The sequence below is a fragment of the Vigna unguiculata genome, chromosome 8 (assembly GCF_004118075.2).
Source record: "Vigna unguiculata cultivar IT97K-499-35 chromosome 8, ASM411807v1, whole genome shotgun sequence".
NCBI lineage: Eukaryota > Viridiplantae > Streptophyta > Magnoliopsida > Fabales > Fabaceae > Vigna > Vigna unguiculata.
The window spans coordinates 29,770,284-29,787,984 of record NC_040286.1 but is presented as its reverse complement, the minus strand read 5'-3'; the positions used below and the strand labels follow the sequence as shown (position 1 = coordinate 29,787,984).

The 17,701-nt window shown below is 30.7% G+C and overlaps 2 protein-coding genes across 3 annotated transcripts; one reads left to right on the top strand and one right to left on the bottom strand.

Annotated features, from left to right (window-relative positions):
* Positions 1-376: 376 nt before the first annotated feature.
* Positions 377-3,519, top strand: LOC114193875 (beta-glucuronosyltransferase GlcAT14A-like). Of its 2 annotated transcripts, none has more exons than XM_028083844.1 (5): positions 377-448; positions 679-1,357; positions 1,764-1,839; positions 2,465-2,580; positions 2,677-3,519. In XM_028083844.1, exons 2-5 carry the CDS (start codon positions 829-831, stop codon positions 3,243-3,245), a joined length of 1,290 nt encoding a protein of 429 aa, XP_027939645.1. In that variant the 5' UTR covers positions 377-448; positions 679-828; the 3' UTR covers positions 3,246-3,519. The 2 variants fall into 2 exon arrangements, with proteins under 2 accessions (XP_027939645.1, XP_027939644.1); XM_028083843.1 differs by lacking the exon at positions 377-448 and adding an exon at positions 502-584.
* A 6,948-nt stretch (positions 3,520-10,467) lies between these two features.
* LOC114193746 (B-box zinc finger protein 32) lies at positions 10,468-11,588 on the bottom strand. The gene has a single exon (XM_028083662.1). The coding sequence runs from the start codon at positions 11,402-11,404 to the stop codon at positions 10,661-10,663; it is 744 nt and encodes a 247-aa protein (XP_027939463.1). The 5' UTR covers positions 11,405-11,588; the 3' UTR covers positions 10,468-10,660.
* Positions 11,589-17,701: the final 6,113 nt, after the last annotated feature.

The following is a 17,701-nucleotide window of genomic DNA, read 5'->3' as shown; positions in this document are numbered from 1 at the left end:
GATTTGACATGATTTATTTTAATTTTATTTTATATGTAAAAAATTAGGTTTGTTTTAACACATACTCTATTTAATTTGGTATTATGTGGATCGGTCATTATAGAGTTTGAATTGAATTTGATTGATTCATATCAATTAACTTGAGACGGTATAAATTTGAATTAACTTGTGAGTTCAACATTTTCTTCTTGAATCTTTTACTTGATGTTCTAACAAGAGGCATTTCAAGAAATCAAAGAACAAGAAAACAAAATATTCATTAATCATTTTCACTGCCATTTTTTTAGGGAAAAAATTGTACATGCAAATTCCCTATCATAACATACCATTTTCACAAATTTATTCAACCAACAAAAGCTTATTGTTTTCAGAAAGGGTCATAATAAGCTTTCAAATCTGTTGCAACCATGCTTTTTGTTTCCTTCCAGTTCAAGTTTTCAAACGTTAGGTACAAGTTTCAACATCCTTCACCTTTTTCCATTCTCAATCACAATCACACCTTCTACACTGATTTATTACCTTACTCCTCTCACTTTTCAAGATCAGTTCATAAACAAAATGCTGCAATAATGAAAAAAGAAGAAGTAATATATGATGTTTTTATACAACAAAAGCAATTTTTTCTCTGATGTACCTTAGTTTCTGTCTCCCATGTTTACACTTTCTGTGATTTTTCAGCATTTGAGGACTTCATCCATGCATCAGATCCCCAGATCAAAGGCAAATTTTGTTGCTGCAGGATAATCTGTTTCCATAACAGATAAACTTCTTCATGGCAACCAAGTTTACCTAAATTTGAATCTTTCTAGAACCCTTTTTTACATCCAAATGAGAACATCCAAATTTCCATGTAGGGGATTAGATTATGGTCTGTATCTTCTGATTTTTGTTGTGTGTCTGGTGCTGTATGGAACAGTTTCAAGATTGAATACTGCAAATGTTTCACATTCCACAGTTTCGAAGTTAAGGCACTTGAATCCTAAGCATGTTGTATCAAAAGGAAAAGGGTACCCTCCTGTGCTTGCATATTGGATTCTTGGCACCAAAGGAGAGAAGAAGAAGATGCTGAGGCTGTTGAAGGCTGTGTACCATCCAAGAAACCAGTACCTGCTTCAGCTTGATGATCGTTCCTCTGAGTCTGAAAGAATGGATTTAGCCCTTTCAGTTAAGTCAATTAAGGTGTTTGAAGAATTTGGAAATGTGAATGTCATTGGGAAAAGTTATGCCATAAATAGAATGGGATCTTCTGCTCTCTCTGCTCCTCTGCATGCTGCTTCTTTGCTGCTTAAACTGAACTCAGATTGGGACTGGTTCATCACATTAAGTGCTTCAGATTATCCTCTCATGACTCAGGATGGTAAGTCTCAATGATGCAAATTTTTACCTGCTATAAAAACTTGCACTCTGAAGTTTTCTTGCTGTTAATAGTATGCATCATGAGTTGAATTCCAAATTCAGGTCAATTTGAAATGTTAGAGGGCTGGCTCTGAATTCATTAAAGATTACAAGAAATATTAGAATTGCCCTTTTCTTAGTTTGCGTGGTTATGTTGAGATCTAGAAAGAAAATGATCCATCAAAGATGCTACAATGATTTAACATATGCAATTTCTCATGATCTTCTTCTTAACACCTACATAGTACTTGGTGTTTCATAAACTGTAATAACCAAGGCCCTAAACTCTGATTTTAGAGCCTGAGATATCTGTCAATGTGCCTTCAATGGAACACTAAATCAACTATGTTTTATTTATTTCTGTGCAGATATCCTTCATGCTTTCACATTCTTGCCAAGATACGTCAACTTCATTCATTACACTAACAAGACAATTCGGAACGAGTAAGTAGTCATCACATTAAAGTCTAGCTTATTTCCTTAACTATATGCATATTATAAGAGTAAAGTTTTAATCAAATAATCATAGTGATAACATTAACTGCTAAAATAAAGAAGTTAGGAGTTACCTTTATTTGGTATCTATAGTGAAGAGACCTACATTACCTGACTTCAACAAAGAAATCATCTAATCACAATTCACAACTCTTGCTGTCAAAAAGATGCATGACACCAAGGTTTCTTTCTTAACTTATGCATCATTTTCACTCAAAAAGGTGTAGATTATGATCTTAATCAAAATGTGTTCAACCTTTCTTGTTGGTATGGTATGACAGAATAAAGGAACCAGCCTTTTCAAGAATTTTTTACACAAATAGCATACTATCAATTTCTTTTTATTTTTACTGAAATAGCATACCGTTGGTTTTATTTACTCAGATAGTACATTTTTACTGTATACTGAACTAGCACAGTAAAAGTGTATTATCTAGATAAATAAAACCTATATTATGTTATTTTTGGTAAAAGGAACCGAGAGTGTAATATCTGTGTGAAAAATTTGCCTTTTCAAATATCTCCACCATTCATCTAATAGATTTACAAAATGGTCGATGATCTGATGATGCAGGCAACGAGACATTAATCAAATTGTGGTAGACCAAAGTTTACATTATGAAAAGAATAGTCCACTTTTTTTTGCTGTGGAATCCAGAGATACCCCAGATGCTTTCAAGCTATTTCGAGGTGAGTTTACCTTCAAACAGAATCTGATAATTTTCTTAAAGAAAAAGCACTATTTTTAGTCATTGGTTTCTCATTCATGTCAGTTTTCATTAATAGGTTCACCCTGGATGGTTCTTACAAGAGCCTTCATGGAGTACTGTGTTACAGGGTGGGACAATTTACCGAGAAAACTTCTAATGTTCTTCACCAATGTGGCTTACCCTGTGGAGTCATATTTCCACACAGTGTTGTGTAACTCCAAAGAGTTCCAAAACACCACTGTGGACAATAATCTAATGTACGGTCTCTGGGACACTGATCCATCCGAATCTCAATTTCTTGATATGTCACACTATGATACAATGGTAGAAACTGGTGCTGCATTTGCTCGTCCATTCGGTGAAGGTGATGTGGTTATGGAGAAAATTGATGACTTGATCCTTAACAGATCATCCAATGGGTTGGTTCAAGGAGAGTGGTGTTCAAACTCAGAAACAAATAATACCACAGAGGTTTCAGAATCTGAGGAAGAAGAACAAGAACAAGAGTTGTTGTGCTCAGAATCTGGCAATGTTGATGATGTAAAGCCAGGGCCATTTGGCATCAAGCTTAAGATTCTGCTTGCTGAAATTGTGAACACAAGAAGATTCAGACCAAACCAGTGCAAAACCTTTGAAAGGTGGTGAAAAAATGGAATGTTGTGTTGCCAAAACCACTTTGAATTTGGAACAGAAGATTCAAGATTGTCTCTGCTCAAAGCTGAGTTTGATTGATTCCATTTCTCTACACTCAGCACAGTTTTCTTAATTCAGAAGTAATTTTTCTCATTTTGGTAACTTTTTTTCATGAATTTTTCTAGATGATTTCAATGTGTTTCCTCTTATTCATTAGAAATAGGTATCTTTCTTTTCTAATTTAAATAGTTTAAAATCATGGACACCAACTCCTACCTTGTGTTTCTATAGGAAATTTCTTCATTTTTAGAGAAAAATTAAATGGGCCGAATTTACTTTCATTTAACTTTTTAAGTATTTTATTTTGATAAAATAAAATAAAATTATTAAATTTTAATCTCTTTATTTAAGCTAGTGAAAAAAACATGACATACATGTATTCACTTTTTTTAATAAATAAAAATAAAATTATAATTATAAAAATAAATATAAATATAAATAATTTTTACAATTTCATTTTATATAGTTTTTCTTTGTTTTATAGGTAATTTTGTTATTATAGATAGTTACTTTAATTTTAAAAAAATGGTTAAGTTTAAAAAAAATAGTCAAATTAAAAAAGATTAAATTCAAAAAATGATAATTTATAAGGTAATTATTTTAATTTTAAAAATTTGATTACTTATTAAAGTGTAAAACTGAAAAAAGAAATTGTGTACATCAAAATAGTGAATCTCATATATATATTTAGGACAATGATATTTTAACTACTAAATTTTGACAACTTTCTCTTATAATATGATGTATCATTTTTTAAATGATTTTTAAATATTGAGAATGAGAAAATAGAAAAATGAAAAACCACTTAAAAGATATCACATAAGATTATAAGAGAAAGTTATCAAAATTTAATAATAAAAAATCATTTTCCATATATTTAACCAGTAGAAACACAAGTGTTATTGTGTATCCACTTTTCTTTTACTATAACAAAAGTTTTGTTAGACTACGAAATGATTTTTAATTATTGAAATAAAAAAAAATTAACAAAAACGTAATTGTACAATAATGACCTTACTATTTTTTAAGAATTGATTATAGAATAAATTAAAAATAAGTTTGCGAGTTTAGCTTGAAAAATAGTAATTATAAATACGTCTGATGAAAAGAAATTAACACTTCTTGTACTTAAGAAAAACAACTATGTATATCTTTTTATTTATATTTATAGAAAATTAAAGGTAATAACATTACTAAGGCCAATTTATAAAAGAAAAAATCTCAGCAAATTAACAAGGTAACTTTTTTTCTAATAAAAACATTATATAAATTTATAATTGCACCATAAGATTTCAATGATTCTCTAAAATTATAAACGCTTGGATAATTAAATATGAATATACACTTCTTCCAAACTAATCCATTGGTTATTGATCATTGGCTAAAGAATCTAACTCAATTGAGTAGTATAATAGTGTGCATAAATGATTATTAATATTTTTAAATTTAAGAAAAAAAATTGTCCTTGTTAATAAAAACAAAATCACCCGATATAATTTTGTTTTAGCGTTTAACCTATTCCCCTTTAAAAAAAAAAAAAAAAAAGCTTTTAACCTCTTAAACATTCATAGTTTTCACCGTGAATAATTTAATAGTTGATTCACATTGATAAGTTACTACATTTCAATTTTATATTACCATTATTATTATTATTAGTATTATTATTATTATTATTATTATATTATAATATTATATATTATATTAAGTTATCAACAAAAAGTTGATCTAAGATAGGGACACTACATATTTTGCATCGATTTCAAAATGACGAAAAAAAATCTCTTAAATTACATAAGAAATAATTTATAAATGTTTTTTTTTTGAACGGTCGTGGTGTAAATAGAAATTTTCATATTAAAAAATATAAAACACTAATTATTGGCTTTGTTAATTTTTCGTAAAAATTCTCCTTGTAAGTTCGAAGTTTTCTTTTTTATATTTTTATTTTCTATCATCTAATTCTAGTAGTATCTTTATACACACTACGAAAAAAATATTAAATTATTGATGAAATTATATTGAGAGATAAAATTTGTAATGCATGTAAATTAGAAATTTTATTATCAATTAAAATGTTCATCAGTAATGAATATGTTAGAACCATAAATTTATTTATTTTTTCAGACATCCCTTCTCTCTTATGAAAATCTAAATCTAGTTTTTAAAAATGAAAAAAACTTCCTTTTTCTCTTTCAAAACTACTAAAGTAATTTACGAAAATAACTCTATTAAAATTATTTGTCAATTTTTCTTAACGGTTTAAAAAATTTTATCCGTTCTTTAAAAATAATCCGTTTTCCCTTGCACATTAGTTCATTTTTAGTTACATATTGTCTCATTGATCGAACTTTTGATTTTGTAGATAGAGTGATTTTTTTTGCGTGTGACACCGTTTAGGGGAGGAGAGTAAAGTTAGACAAAGTTTATTAGATAAGAAAAGCTAGTTTCTTTTGTTTCAAATCTAATGTTTTATTTTTGGAAAGATATTAATTGATGGTATGTTTGTTATGTTTGAATGTTGCTGCAGAAACTATAATTTCTTAAGAGAAGTATAAGTTTAATGTATAATATTTATAATGATGATATTTCCCTTGATCCAGAGAGAAAGTTAAGAATTTGTGAGAGAAAGAGATTCTTGGGTTTGTACTATGAAGTTCCCAAGTGGGGGTGTAACTTTATCCATTTAGATATGTTGAGTTATGGTTGATGTTGTCACGTTACGAAATTGGTATGGAAGTAGTGATGAAAGAGTAAGATGAGTAAACACTTTATTGATTGGATGTGATTTTTTATGATTGCATGACTAAGTGATTTTTTTAGGTTTGATTGTTTAAGTGTCTTTGACGCAATGAGATGATTATACTTATGAATTTATTATTATATGAAGGGTAAGGCTTAAAGAGAGCACAAGCATAGAAAAATCTGAATCTAAATATATGAAGAATATATGAGGAATTGAGTTACTAAGGTTATTAAGCAATATCAAGTTTATTGAGGTATCTATTGTTGAAAAATTTATGAATTTATTTTGATTGATTTGAGTTACATAGTTAGAACTTGTGATTTTGAAATTTTGTTTGATTGATGAGTAAATTAGGAACATAGATACATATGTTATTCTCTGGTAATCGATTACATGTCGAGTGCAATCAATTACAAGTATGAGTTTCTCAAGAAATTTATAGAGTTTAAATATTTTATGTTAGAGAAATCTATGATGATGTTTTCATACCTCAATTTGAAATGATGATTGATTGAGTTGTGTCCATCGATGTATGCTTGTTTGAGAAATTTTGGTTGTGATATAGTAATTTAAATTAGTTTTCTAATGGAAAATTACTAATCTAGGGTCAGTCAAAGTGTATTGAAGAGAATTTGTTATATGAAACTATCATGATTCAACTGGTATCTAACTCACTCACATAGAGAAAGATAACTAGGTAGTGAGAGTCAAATGAGACTTCACTTAATAGACATTATATACTTAGGGAGCTAGAGAGGTTAACCATGTCATGACTAAAGGAAATACGTGAGTTCCATTTGATAACAAGTTGTAAAAAAGAATGGGATGGTGGTAAGTATGACATGTGCAGAGTCTCATGAGTTCATTCAATACACTAATCTTTCGGAAGTAGAATCTATATTTATTTTGTTGTTGAGTCATTTTGGAATGATGTTTGTTTAAGCCATTGGGTTGAGCCATGTGGACTAATACATGGTATTTGAATTGATGAATATGAACTAATTACATTTTTGGACTGATTCATGTAATAAAATTTATTGTTGAATGGGATGGTGGTAAGTATGATATGTGCAGAGTCTCATGAGTTCATTCAATACATGTTGTAAAAAAGAATGGGATGGTGGTAAGTATGACATGTGCAGAGTCTCATGAGTTCATTCAATACACTAATCTTTCGGAAGTAGAATCTATATTTATTTTGTTGTTGAGTCATTTTGGAATGATGTTTGTTTAAGCCATTGGGTTGAGCCATGTGGACTAATACATGGTATTTGAATTGATGAATATGAACTAATTACATTTTTGGACTGATTCATGTAATAAAATTTATTGTTGAATGAGTTGTTGGAATTAAGTAATGAAGTGGTATAAATGGGAAAATAAGAAAGACTAAGTTAAGGATTGATTTCTAGCAAAGATGTATTTTTATAATATTTATTATGAGTTATTATTGTTTTCATATTAAGCTTCTTCTTTTTTTAATGCATATGTGAGTTTTTATGTTGGGCTTATAAGAGAATAGTCACTAAGTAGGTATTTGTGTAGTAATATATGGAGAAACGATACAAGATGATTCAAAAGCTTATTTTTTATCAAATATACTTCGATACTATTCATAATTAGTTTGATATGTTACTATTTTTTTCTGGATAATGATAGTGACAATCAAATTTTGACAACCTTTGCATTTATGTATCTTGTTTTCTTTCTAACGCGATGATCGTATATTTTTATATGTGGGAGCAGTGTTAGGAGTTGACGGTAGCACGGGAGTTAGAACGGAAAATTGAAGGATTAGTATAAGAATATATTAGATAATTCGTTTAATTTTTAAAAGAAAAATTATATTAAGTTCCTATTTTATGTTTTGATATACTTATGAGTTCATTTTGAATGTATTTTGAAATACAGTATGGTCTAGTTTAAGAATTGTCGGATGAATCAGTTCATCTCCAATTATTAATATTACAAAGACCTTATGATTATTGAGTACTTAATGACTATATATATTAGAAGAAATTTGGGTTGTTACAAAATCTATATTCATCAGTAACTTATGATGTTTATTATCAACAAATATTTTGTCGATAAAATGAGCGTCAAAATCTTCACTTTGAGTTTTGACCGTGTTGTGATAAAATTTGTTCATAATGGAATTTTTTAATCCTTCGATAATACTATATTTTCTTAAATCCATTACTAAATCTATTAGTAATTCCAATTTTTAAAATTCATCAGTAAATTTGTCAATAATTGTATTTTTTAAAAGTTTGTCAGTAATTCTATATATAAATTCATTGATAAAACAAGTGTCAGTTTTATTATCAAATATGACGAAATATTTGTTATAAATTAATTGAAGAGAGAAGAAAAAGAGGAGGAGAAGAAAGAAGAAAGAAGAAGACGAAGAGGAGAAGGCAATGGTGACAATGGTCGTAGCCGCGAAGGCCAAGGCGGCGACAACAAGAAGACCGAACACGACGGTGGTGGAGGGGGAGGAAGAAAAAAAAAGAGAAAGAAAAAGACCAAATCGTAATATTTACTAATAGATGTTTCATCTTCAAACAAAATTTGTCGATAATTATGGATAAATATTTACTAATGGATTTTCCTATTCGTCAATAAATCTATTAACGAACATTTTATCGACAATTTTTTTTATTATCAATAAGTCATCAACAATTTTAATTTACATACAAATTCTTATAATTTACTAACAGATTTTGATGATCAATAAATCCATTTTTTTTATAATGACATCTTCATGATATAATTTTTAAAAACCACAAAAAATACATGTAATATATATATATATATATATATATATATATATATATATATATATATATATATATATATATATATATATATATATATATTCACCAGATAAAAATAGTATGAAAAATACAAGAAACACAACCCAAACAAATATTAATTAACCCCTAAAATTTGCTAAATGTTGTAATTACTTATTATTAGACCAAATAAGATCTAATCGGTTAAATTTTATTTAATCAATTAAATTATAAAAACTTGTTTATTTTACTAAATAGCCTTTTTTAGTATTGAATAAGATTTAATTAATTTAATTTTATTTATATTTAAATTTATCAACGTGGATTTTTCCTTATATTTATATTTTGTTGAGTTTAAATTAACAAAATTGTATGATCTCAAAATTATTGATTTATAGACATTTTTAAGAGGAATCAATAGTGTGAGGAAAAGCAACACAATTTGAAGTTTTAAATATCACATCATAAATAACATGATGCATATATCACGTACAACTTTTTTTTATATATATTTAGTAAAGATAACGTGTTTGATATACCCCATTTCAAGGATTGATTGGTTTAAATGGAAACTACAATAAAATATAATGATGGATTCGTTTAAGTTAAAGTTAGTTTTGAATAATTTAACCTTTTATCTCTTGACTCTTACGATGAATTTGGACAACTCAGGGACCTGGGTAAGTACTACTCACACAGTGGCATGGTATCTTAAGTTTCTCAAAAACCTCTCTTAAGTTAGCAATTAATTAAGCCACTAAAAACATGGAAAGCTTATAGCCATTAGTTGATGAATATTTTAAGGAAATCAAATCATGGCTAAGAATGAGCCATGCCAACAAAACCAATGTTATGAATTTAAATTTAAAGTAAGTGAAACATGTGGTTTAGACATAATGAACCCCATTGGAGCAGAAAGAATCTAAAAAACACAAACACAAAAAAAAAAAAAAAAACCCAACTACCTCTCTCTTGGTAGGATTCTTGCAATAATAACTTTAAACTGCAACCACAACGAAGTGCTTTGCTACTCATAGACCCAGCTCATGTGTCACTTTTGAGAAGCACGTTTAGACCTCACATATGTGAATTATATCTTCGATTGAGGCTTTTTTTAACCGCTAGTTTTTCACAGGTTGTTGACGTGCATTATTACTAGGCAGAAACTGTGGGTTCCAAAGCTGGGACCAAAAACCAGAAACGTAGCAGACGTGTGGTTTTGAAACTTGGTACTCCTAGTTACTATCTAACTATCTAAGTCATGCAACATCAATTATGGTTGGTGCCTCTTCAGAAGCGATTCAATAACCTTGACAAAACCAAACATCAAATTTCTTCCACGATTCGATAACAAGTGGCACCTACCAATGCCATGCCACTTTTCCTTTTTACTAACTCAGACACGTGCCTGCATCACCAACATCAATGCCTTCGTTTCTGAACATTCATTTTGTTTAGGTCTCTCATCAAACAACAATCTGTGCTGTCACGCATTTGCCTTTCATCTCAAACATTCATTTTTGTTTTGCACTCACCCAAATCATGTAGTTAAACGGCAAATTCATGAAAATGTTGGATTAAGATTTATGAATGAGGTCGAGTATATTAACCTTAATCGGAAATTTTTGATTCATAATTTAGCACGTTTAGAAGCTTGGGTGGCTAGGTTTTGATTTCTTTCGGAATTGGTTGATCCAATTGATACACATTAATAATGAAGAACTATTTGTAGTGTCCTAACCCTAAATGCGAAAACGGAAAAGAAAATTGAAAAGAAATCCACACTTTGGTTAATCATAGGATTACAACATACACTTCGATGTATTGGGCTATGACTCGCCCCATCCCTCGTGCAATTCGCGGGGGAGCGTGAAGACACGTGCGAGGTTCGCATGTGCGGCCAGAATCAGCTTAGCTGGCACTCCAGAGATTTTCTCCAACCTCGCCAGATTCTGCCACGTGGCCAGACTTCTGTCCCCACAAAATCTCAGGCCCAGCCAAAACGACGTCGCCGCGGCCACCCTGAACGGAAGCAAATTCCACTTTCCGAGGCACACGCTCAGAGCGTGCGACGCCACGCGGTTACCGGTCTCTCCTAACCCTAACCCTAGACCTATCTCTCTGCTCCATTTTGCAAACACCTCCTCCTGCTCCTGCTCCACCGATCCGACGTTCTCCCGCTGCCTCTTCGCTTCCTGAGACGCGTCGTCGGTCACCGAACTCGAAAAACTCCTCCTCCTTTTCTTCCCCGCCGCCGTGCGTGTCGCCTTGATCTTCTTCGTGGCGCAGGACTCGGAACTCGAGACGCAGGTGGAGGACGAAGGGAGAGAATCGCCGTCGTCGGAGAGATCCTTCTCCGGCGAGCAAGCGGTGCAGGTGGATGGAAAGGTGGCGCCGGCGATGTAGATTCCGGTGAAACGGTTGCATTTGGCGCAGATACGGCGACGGAAGTGGCGAGCGACGAGGAAGTTCGCGGCGTGCACGGCGGCGTCGCAGTCGCCGCAGAGAAATGCGGAATCCGAGGGACAATAGAGAGAAGCTTGGTTATTGCAAAGCTCACAAGCCTTGCCCATCGCCACAACAACCTTCCTCCGAACTTTAATTTAAAAAACAACAACAACAACAACAAATCGCTGTTCCGTTTGGTGAATAGAGTTTCAGAAAAAAACTGAGAGAGAAGAAGGCGAAAATTGCAGAGAGCGTGTTTGTGTTATGTATGCAATGTTAGGGACAGTGTCTCATATTAATACCCCTGGTGAAGAACATAGCATAGCATATTTAAGTAACGCAAGCAAAAAAAAAAAAAAAACTATGCCTTTTGCTTTCCAATGCTTATTTGTGTCCTTTTGTTTTACTTGTGGCTACAAATGTGAGCTCCACAAATCTTCACCCGTAACAGTTAAACACCATACATGCATGCACACATAACATATCCATCCACCATGCATTATTATTTAATCATATAATATTAATATTGTTCGGGGACATACTTAACTATAAAATATCTTATCAATCAAACATTAATATACTATTTACTACCTCTAATCATTACAATATCATGTCAAAAGTAAGATATATAAAATTATTAGAAATAATTAATGTAATAATATATTAAACTAATAACATTGTCTATTGTTTTAGGTACATGATCGATCCACTTCACTATAAACAAAATGTCACTTCAAATTTATCATTTTGGAAAAATTAAACAATTTTTAACTTTTAAAGCCGATAGATTCAACTTTTATAGCTAGTTATTTTTCAGATTGGTGCATGACAAGTTAAAAACACACCCACACGAATTAGATCCAACTCAAACCGAAACAAATCTCAATCTTTTTCCTTTGATTTACATTTTTTTTTTCTATTTCTTTCGTATACACTTTACTAATATACCTCTTAATTACAAATATAACCTATTAAACAATCAAACGTGCTTTTATAACATTTGAAGTATCCACACCAATTAAAATTTTGTGTGCCTAACACCCTTTCTAAAACAAGAAAAAACACGAGGAAAAAATGTTTATATACCTAATATAACGAAGCTACAGCACGAGCAATATTCGTTGCCAGCACTATTCTTAGCCTCTTCTTTTCTACAGTAACAAAAAAGAAAACACTTATTTATATTACTTTTCAGAATAACGTTATCAAATAAATGAATAAAAAAATGTTTTCTTACTTATATTAATTAAAAAAAATGCTTTCTTACTATTTTTTCTTTTTTTTTTTTCATATAATGCAGTGTTCTTTTAACAACGTAAATTGATTGAAACTGATTGAAACAGTGACTTTTTCTGGTTTTTCAGTTATCTGAGTTTCTACGTCTGTTTCTCGTGCCTTTTATCCTTGGCATTCAAAACCTCGTCTCCCTCGAACTCTTTTTTAATATTTATTTTTTCTTTTTATGTTTATATATTTCACTAATTTAATCAGAATAAATGGTTTAATTAATTAATTTTTTTTTTATAAATTGATAGAAAGTGGAAGTTAAAGTTAGGGTATAAGGGCTAAGAAAATAGAAGTGGTTGGTAATTAAGATGGAGGTGGAAAATATCTGGTTCTGTACACAAAAAAAAAAAAAAAAAAAAACAGAAAAAATATCTGTATGTGAAATGGTGAAGAATGAGTACGAACCACGTCACAAGCATTTTCAACCACAAATTTTATCTATCAGCGATTCTTCTCCACGTTCCATTTTCATCATTCAAAATACACGAACCCTATTATTATTTTCATCAACCCATCAAATAAGATTAAGAAAATGATGAACTTTTTGGCAGAATCAGTTTTTTTTTTTCTATAAAATTGCAAATAAATATATAGTTCATGTTCATTATGTATGTGAAAGTAGAAAAGGTGGTGAAATTTGAGTTTGAAGTTTGAATGGAAGATGAAATATAAAAGGGTGGTTGCAGTGGTTGCTTAGGTGCAGAAAAATTTAAAAGGAAGAGTGTGAATGCGTCATGAAGAAATGTTGAACATTAAATCATAAAGAATAGTAGTAGTAGATGAAGTGGCAAGATCCGAAAGAAGCGTAATAAATAAGTAAGGTATGTGTGAACCACATTCATGGATTGCACCAAACAAAACTAATGTTGTTCTTACCACCCTCTTCCTTCTATTCTACCTGTCTCATTTTAAACTACGTGTCAGAATTTCTTTTTTCCATTTGTACCTATTCTTCTATATGGTAAAATTGGTGAAGGAAAACAATTATTTATGAGTAAAATGGGAAAACTTTTGTATTTGTAAAAAAAAAGGAAAAAAATGGTAAAAGATAGTGAATGATAATATCAAGTAGGTGTAAAAATTTATTGGATGTTAAAATATCATTGACCATTGGTGAAATGGGTGTATACATTTTAGAGTTTTTTTTTCTCAACTTTTTTTTAATATGATTCAATGTATTATTAAATGTTGAGAATTGTTTGTTGTGTGATTTCTAGATTGTTTTCCAAAATATCAAAATTTTACGATAAATTAGATATATGTTTTATGCTTTTTAATACTAGTTGATAAGAAAAAAGTATTTAATCCAACTCCACTTTAACATATCACATATGTCAAAATTTTATGATGCAACATACACTAAGGTTTTGGATATTAAACTTAATCTTGGCTTTAACATACAATACATAGAAATGTATGCGTTAAATATATTTTTAGTCTCTAAATTTGAATCTAAAATTAAAATTTGATCCAAAATTTTAATATAATTTAATTTCCAAACTTTAAGAATAATAAATATAGTTTTCTTAACTTAATAAGTGTTAATTTTTTTTTTTTTTACATGTTAGATAACGTTCTAGACTGGCATTTGAATTATAATGTGTCAAACGATGTAAACAACTCAAATGTTAGTTCCAATGACCGCTTGACACGTCAAAAAAATTTAAAATTATTAAGTTAAAAGAACTATATTTATTCATTTTCAAAGTTTAAAGACTAAATTGTATCAAAGTTTCAGTCATAAATAATTTCAAATTTTGCATTAAAATTTAATAACTAAAAACATATTTAACACAAAAGGTACGAAAAATTAGGCACATATTTTTGTAAGTTTTTCAATAATAAATCTAATTTCCTCTTTAACGTACAACACATGTTAATTTTTTTCAATAACAAACATAATATTTTCTTTAATATACAACACATATGTCAACACTCTACGATCAATTAGACACATGTTTTAAAGTTTCTGATACTAAACCTAATTTTTCTTTTAACACACAACACTTGTCACAACTTTATGATAAGTTAGATACATATTTTCATTACCCAAACCTTCTCTTTCACATACAACATATGTCAAAACTCTGATAAAGTGGACTCGTGTTTTATGCTTTCTAATACTAAATCAGATCTCTTCATTAACACACAATACATGTCAAAACTCTATGATAAATTAGATAAATATTTTAAGCTTTCTAACACTAAACCTAATCTCTTCTCTAACACACCACACATGTCAATTTTCTATGATAATTTAGACACATTTTGAAGGTTTTCTATTCTAAACATAATATTCTCTTTATCATATATTAACACACATCAAAACTTTATGATAAATTAAAGGGTTAAATATGTTTTTGGTCCTTCAAGTTTGAGCGAAATTTGGGTTTAGTCCCTCATCAAAACTTTTAATCAATTTAGTCCTTCATCTTCCAAAATGCGTGAATTTAGTCATTTTAACCAAATTTTGTTAAGTTTATCTGACATTTCAAGCGCATTTCATGATAGTATTTAAATTATTTATACTGTTTGACACATTTTTGCTTCAATGTTAACTTAAATATTATCATGAAATGCACTTGAAACGTCAGATAAACTTAACAAAATTTGGTTAAAAGGACTAAATTTATGCATTTTAAAAGATGGATGACTAAATTGGTCAAAAGTTTTGATGAGGGACTAATTCCAAATTTCGCTGAAACTTGAGGGACCAAAAACATATTTAACCCTAAATTAAACACATCTTTTACAGAATTTGGATTCTTTACTGAATTTTTTTGTATTGTTTTTCTATTATGTCTCCATAATATATTGATTACCACTAATTTTGTCGTTTTAAAATATATTAAAAAGATATTTAAAATGACAGCACAGTGTATGTATCTTTAATGCTCAAAAAAAAAACAGTAAAAAAAAAATAAGTAGAGAATCTGGACTCTCTTTTACATTTTCATTAAAAAACTTACTCTTCTCTTTGTAATACAACACAACATGGCATAATTAAAAATTAGGGTTGAAAAACAATAAAGGAAATCACGAGCACAGTTTATAATGAGAATGTGTTGTGAGTGGGACCAGAAAAGAGGTGTAAGTGGAGAGGGTTGATTAATATGATATCCACATGGCGCAAAGCAATAGCCTCAATTTTCGTAGCACCAAACAATAGCCACAAAAACATTTCATGTTTTCATTCTTCTCCTTTCGCCATCACTTCTCTCTTCGTTAAAGAAATAATGAAAAAATCCGAATGGTACGATAATTTTTGTGACACAGAATGAATTTACCCTTTTCCTTTTGAAAGTGACAAAAGAAAATTACCAAGGGGGAGAAATTAATGGAATGATGATATTATTATTTTTTTTGTTTGGGTAGATTGTGTGATATGGTGATACGTGTTAGAAATGAGCATTTTATGGTGTGGCGAAAATTGAGGTGGTGATGATTTGGTTTGAATGTTTTTGGGAATTGAATTGAGTGAAATGTGTGATTGTGATGATGAGGCTATTCTAATTGGAGAGAGTATAGGGAACATTATTGTGTGGATGATGATTACGAATGTTTTTGTATAGTTTTTATATTTTATTTTAAAATAAATAAAATTAATTTTGGTTTTGGAAATTTAAATTTAAATTCCTATATTTATCTATAAAATTTTCCTAATTATTTTAATTGATTTTTACGATATTTTAAATAAATATATTAGATTTAAAGAACATAAATAAAATAAAATGTCTACTACATCAAAAATGCATTCTATCATTCATCTTATATTATACCGTCCATTCTTATCTTATTATTATTATTATTATTATTATTATTATTATTATTATTATTATTATTAATAATAGAAACATATGTATTTATTTTTTTAATAGTAACAAAAAATAATAAAATTATTATTATTATTATTATTATAATAATAAAATTAAAAAAAAAGCTACAATTTTATGATAGATGGATTTTATTTATTGCATAAATAATTTTTTTATTATAGATAGTTGTTTTTGTAAGCCCCTTTTTCCTTTTAGTAAAGTTTTGGGCCTGGCCCCTTCATGGGCCCAAGGCCACCCACTAAGGGACCCCCTATACCCCCTTTAGAACTCATTCATGCCTCTGGTCTCCCTTTTCAGAAGCAGAGCTCCTCCTTGTCTCCCTCTACGAAGCAAAGTTCAGCTAGGGCATACCATCTTCCATTTCCAAGCTAGCGTAACCATCTTGTACTCCTGGTAAGTCGAACTCTAGGGCTCTAGTCTACTCCTTCCCCTTTTCCTTGCTGTTGAGCACTTCGGAGTAAGTTAGGGCTCGATCTCCTAACCCCGTTTTGGTCTGGATCTTCATGTTTCAGCTCCGCTCTAGCTCCGAGAGTTGTGGTGCCTGTAGTTTCGAACCTGTTTGTTCAGTTGCTCTCCAAAACAGAGGTAAGGGAAGCTAGATTCATCGGTCTTAAGTTATTCTTGGTTGTTTTTGGTCGTTGTCTGTTTGTATGCGTGTATAGTGTGCTTTTGTTGGATGAAATGGAGTTGCATGTGTGTTTGGGAGTGGATCTGGGCGGTTTCCGCCATTGCATGTGGGTGGACAGTGATGAACTCTGCTAATTTCGCCCAAGCGAGCTCGTCTCGCCTAGGCGAGAGTACCAGAGTGCTCCCTGCCACGAGAACTCGCCTAGGCGGCCCTTTCCCGTTTTGAGCGACACACGGTCTCGCTCAGGCGAGAAGGCCTCGCCTGAGCGAGATCTCGTGAAGCCTCCACTGTTGCGCGTCTCGCCTGGGCGAGAATTCGTTGTTTTCTGTGAGGACAGCATCTCGCCTGAGCGAGAATGCGTGAAGACCCCTTTATCTTATCTCGCTTGGGCGAGAATCCGCTGCATCAGGAAGGTCAGCGTCTCGCCTGAGCGAGTGTGCGAGTGGGTGTTATGTTTCCTTGGCTGTTAAATGATTTATTGCATGCATTGTTTTGATTATTCCTCTTAAATATGATATGAGTGAATATGCTTGGGTGTTTGGATTTTATGAACGAAATTGGCATGCTTGGTATGGGATTCATCATGGGTTGTGGTTTCGTGATGCTTTAACATGAAAATTGGATGAATGACCAAAAAGAGGTGGGAAATGTATGAGAAACATGATTCTGAT

Coding starts and splice junctions, on each gene's coding strand:
- LOC114193875 (XM_028083844.1), top strand. CDS start 829: ATGAGAACATCCAAATTTCCATGTAGGGGATTAGATTATGGTCTGTAT. Junction 1,358..1,763: donor TCCTCTCATGACTCAGGATG/GTAAGTCTCAAT, acceptor ATTTCTGTGCAG/ATATCCTTCATGCTTTCACA. Junction 1,840..2,464: donor AACAAGACAATTCGGAACGA/GTAAGTAGTCAT, acceptor CTGATGATGCAG/GCAACGAGACATTAATCAAA.
- LOC114193746 (XM_028083662.1), bottom strand. CDS start 11,404: ATGGGCAAGGCTTGTGAGCTTTGCAATAACCAAGCTTCTCTCTATTGT.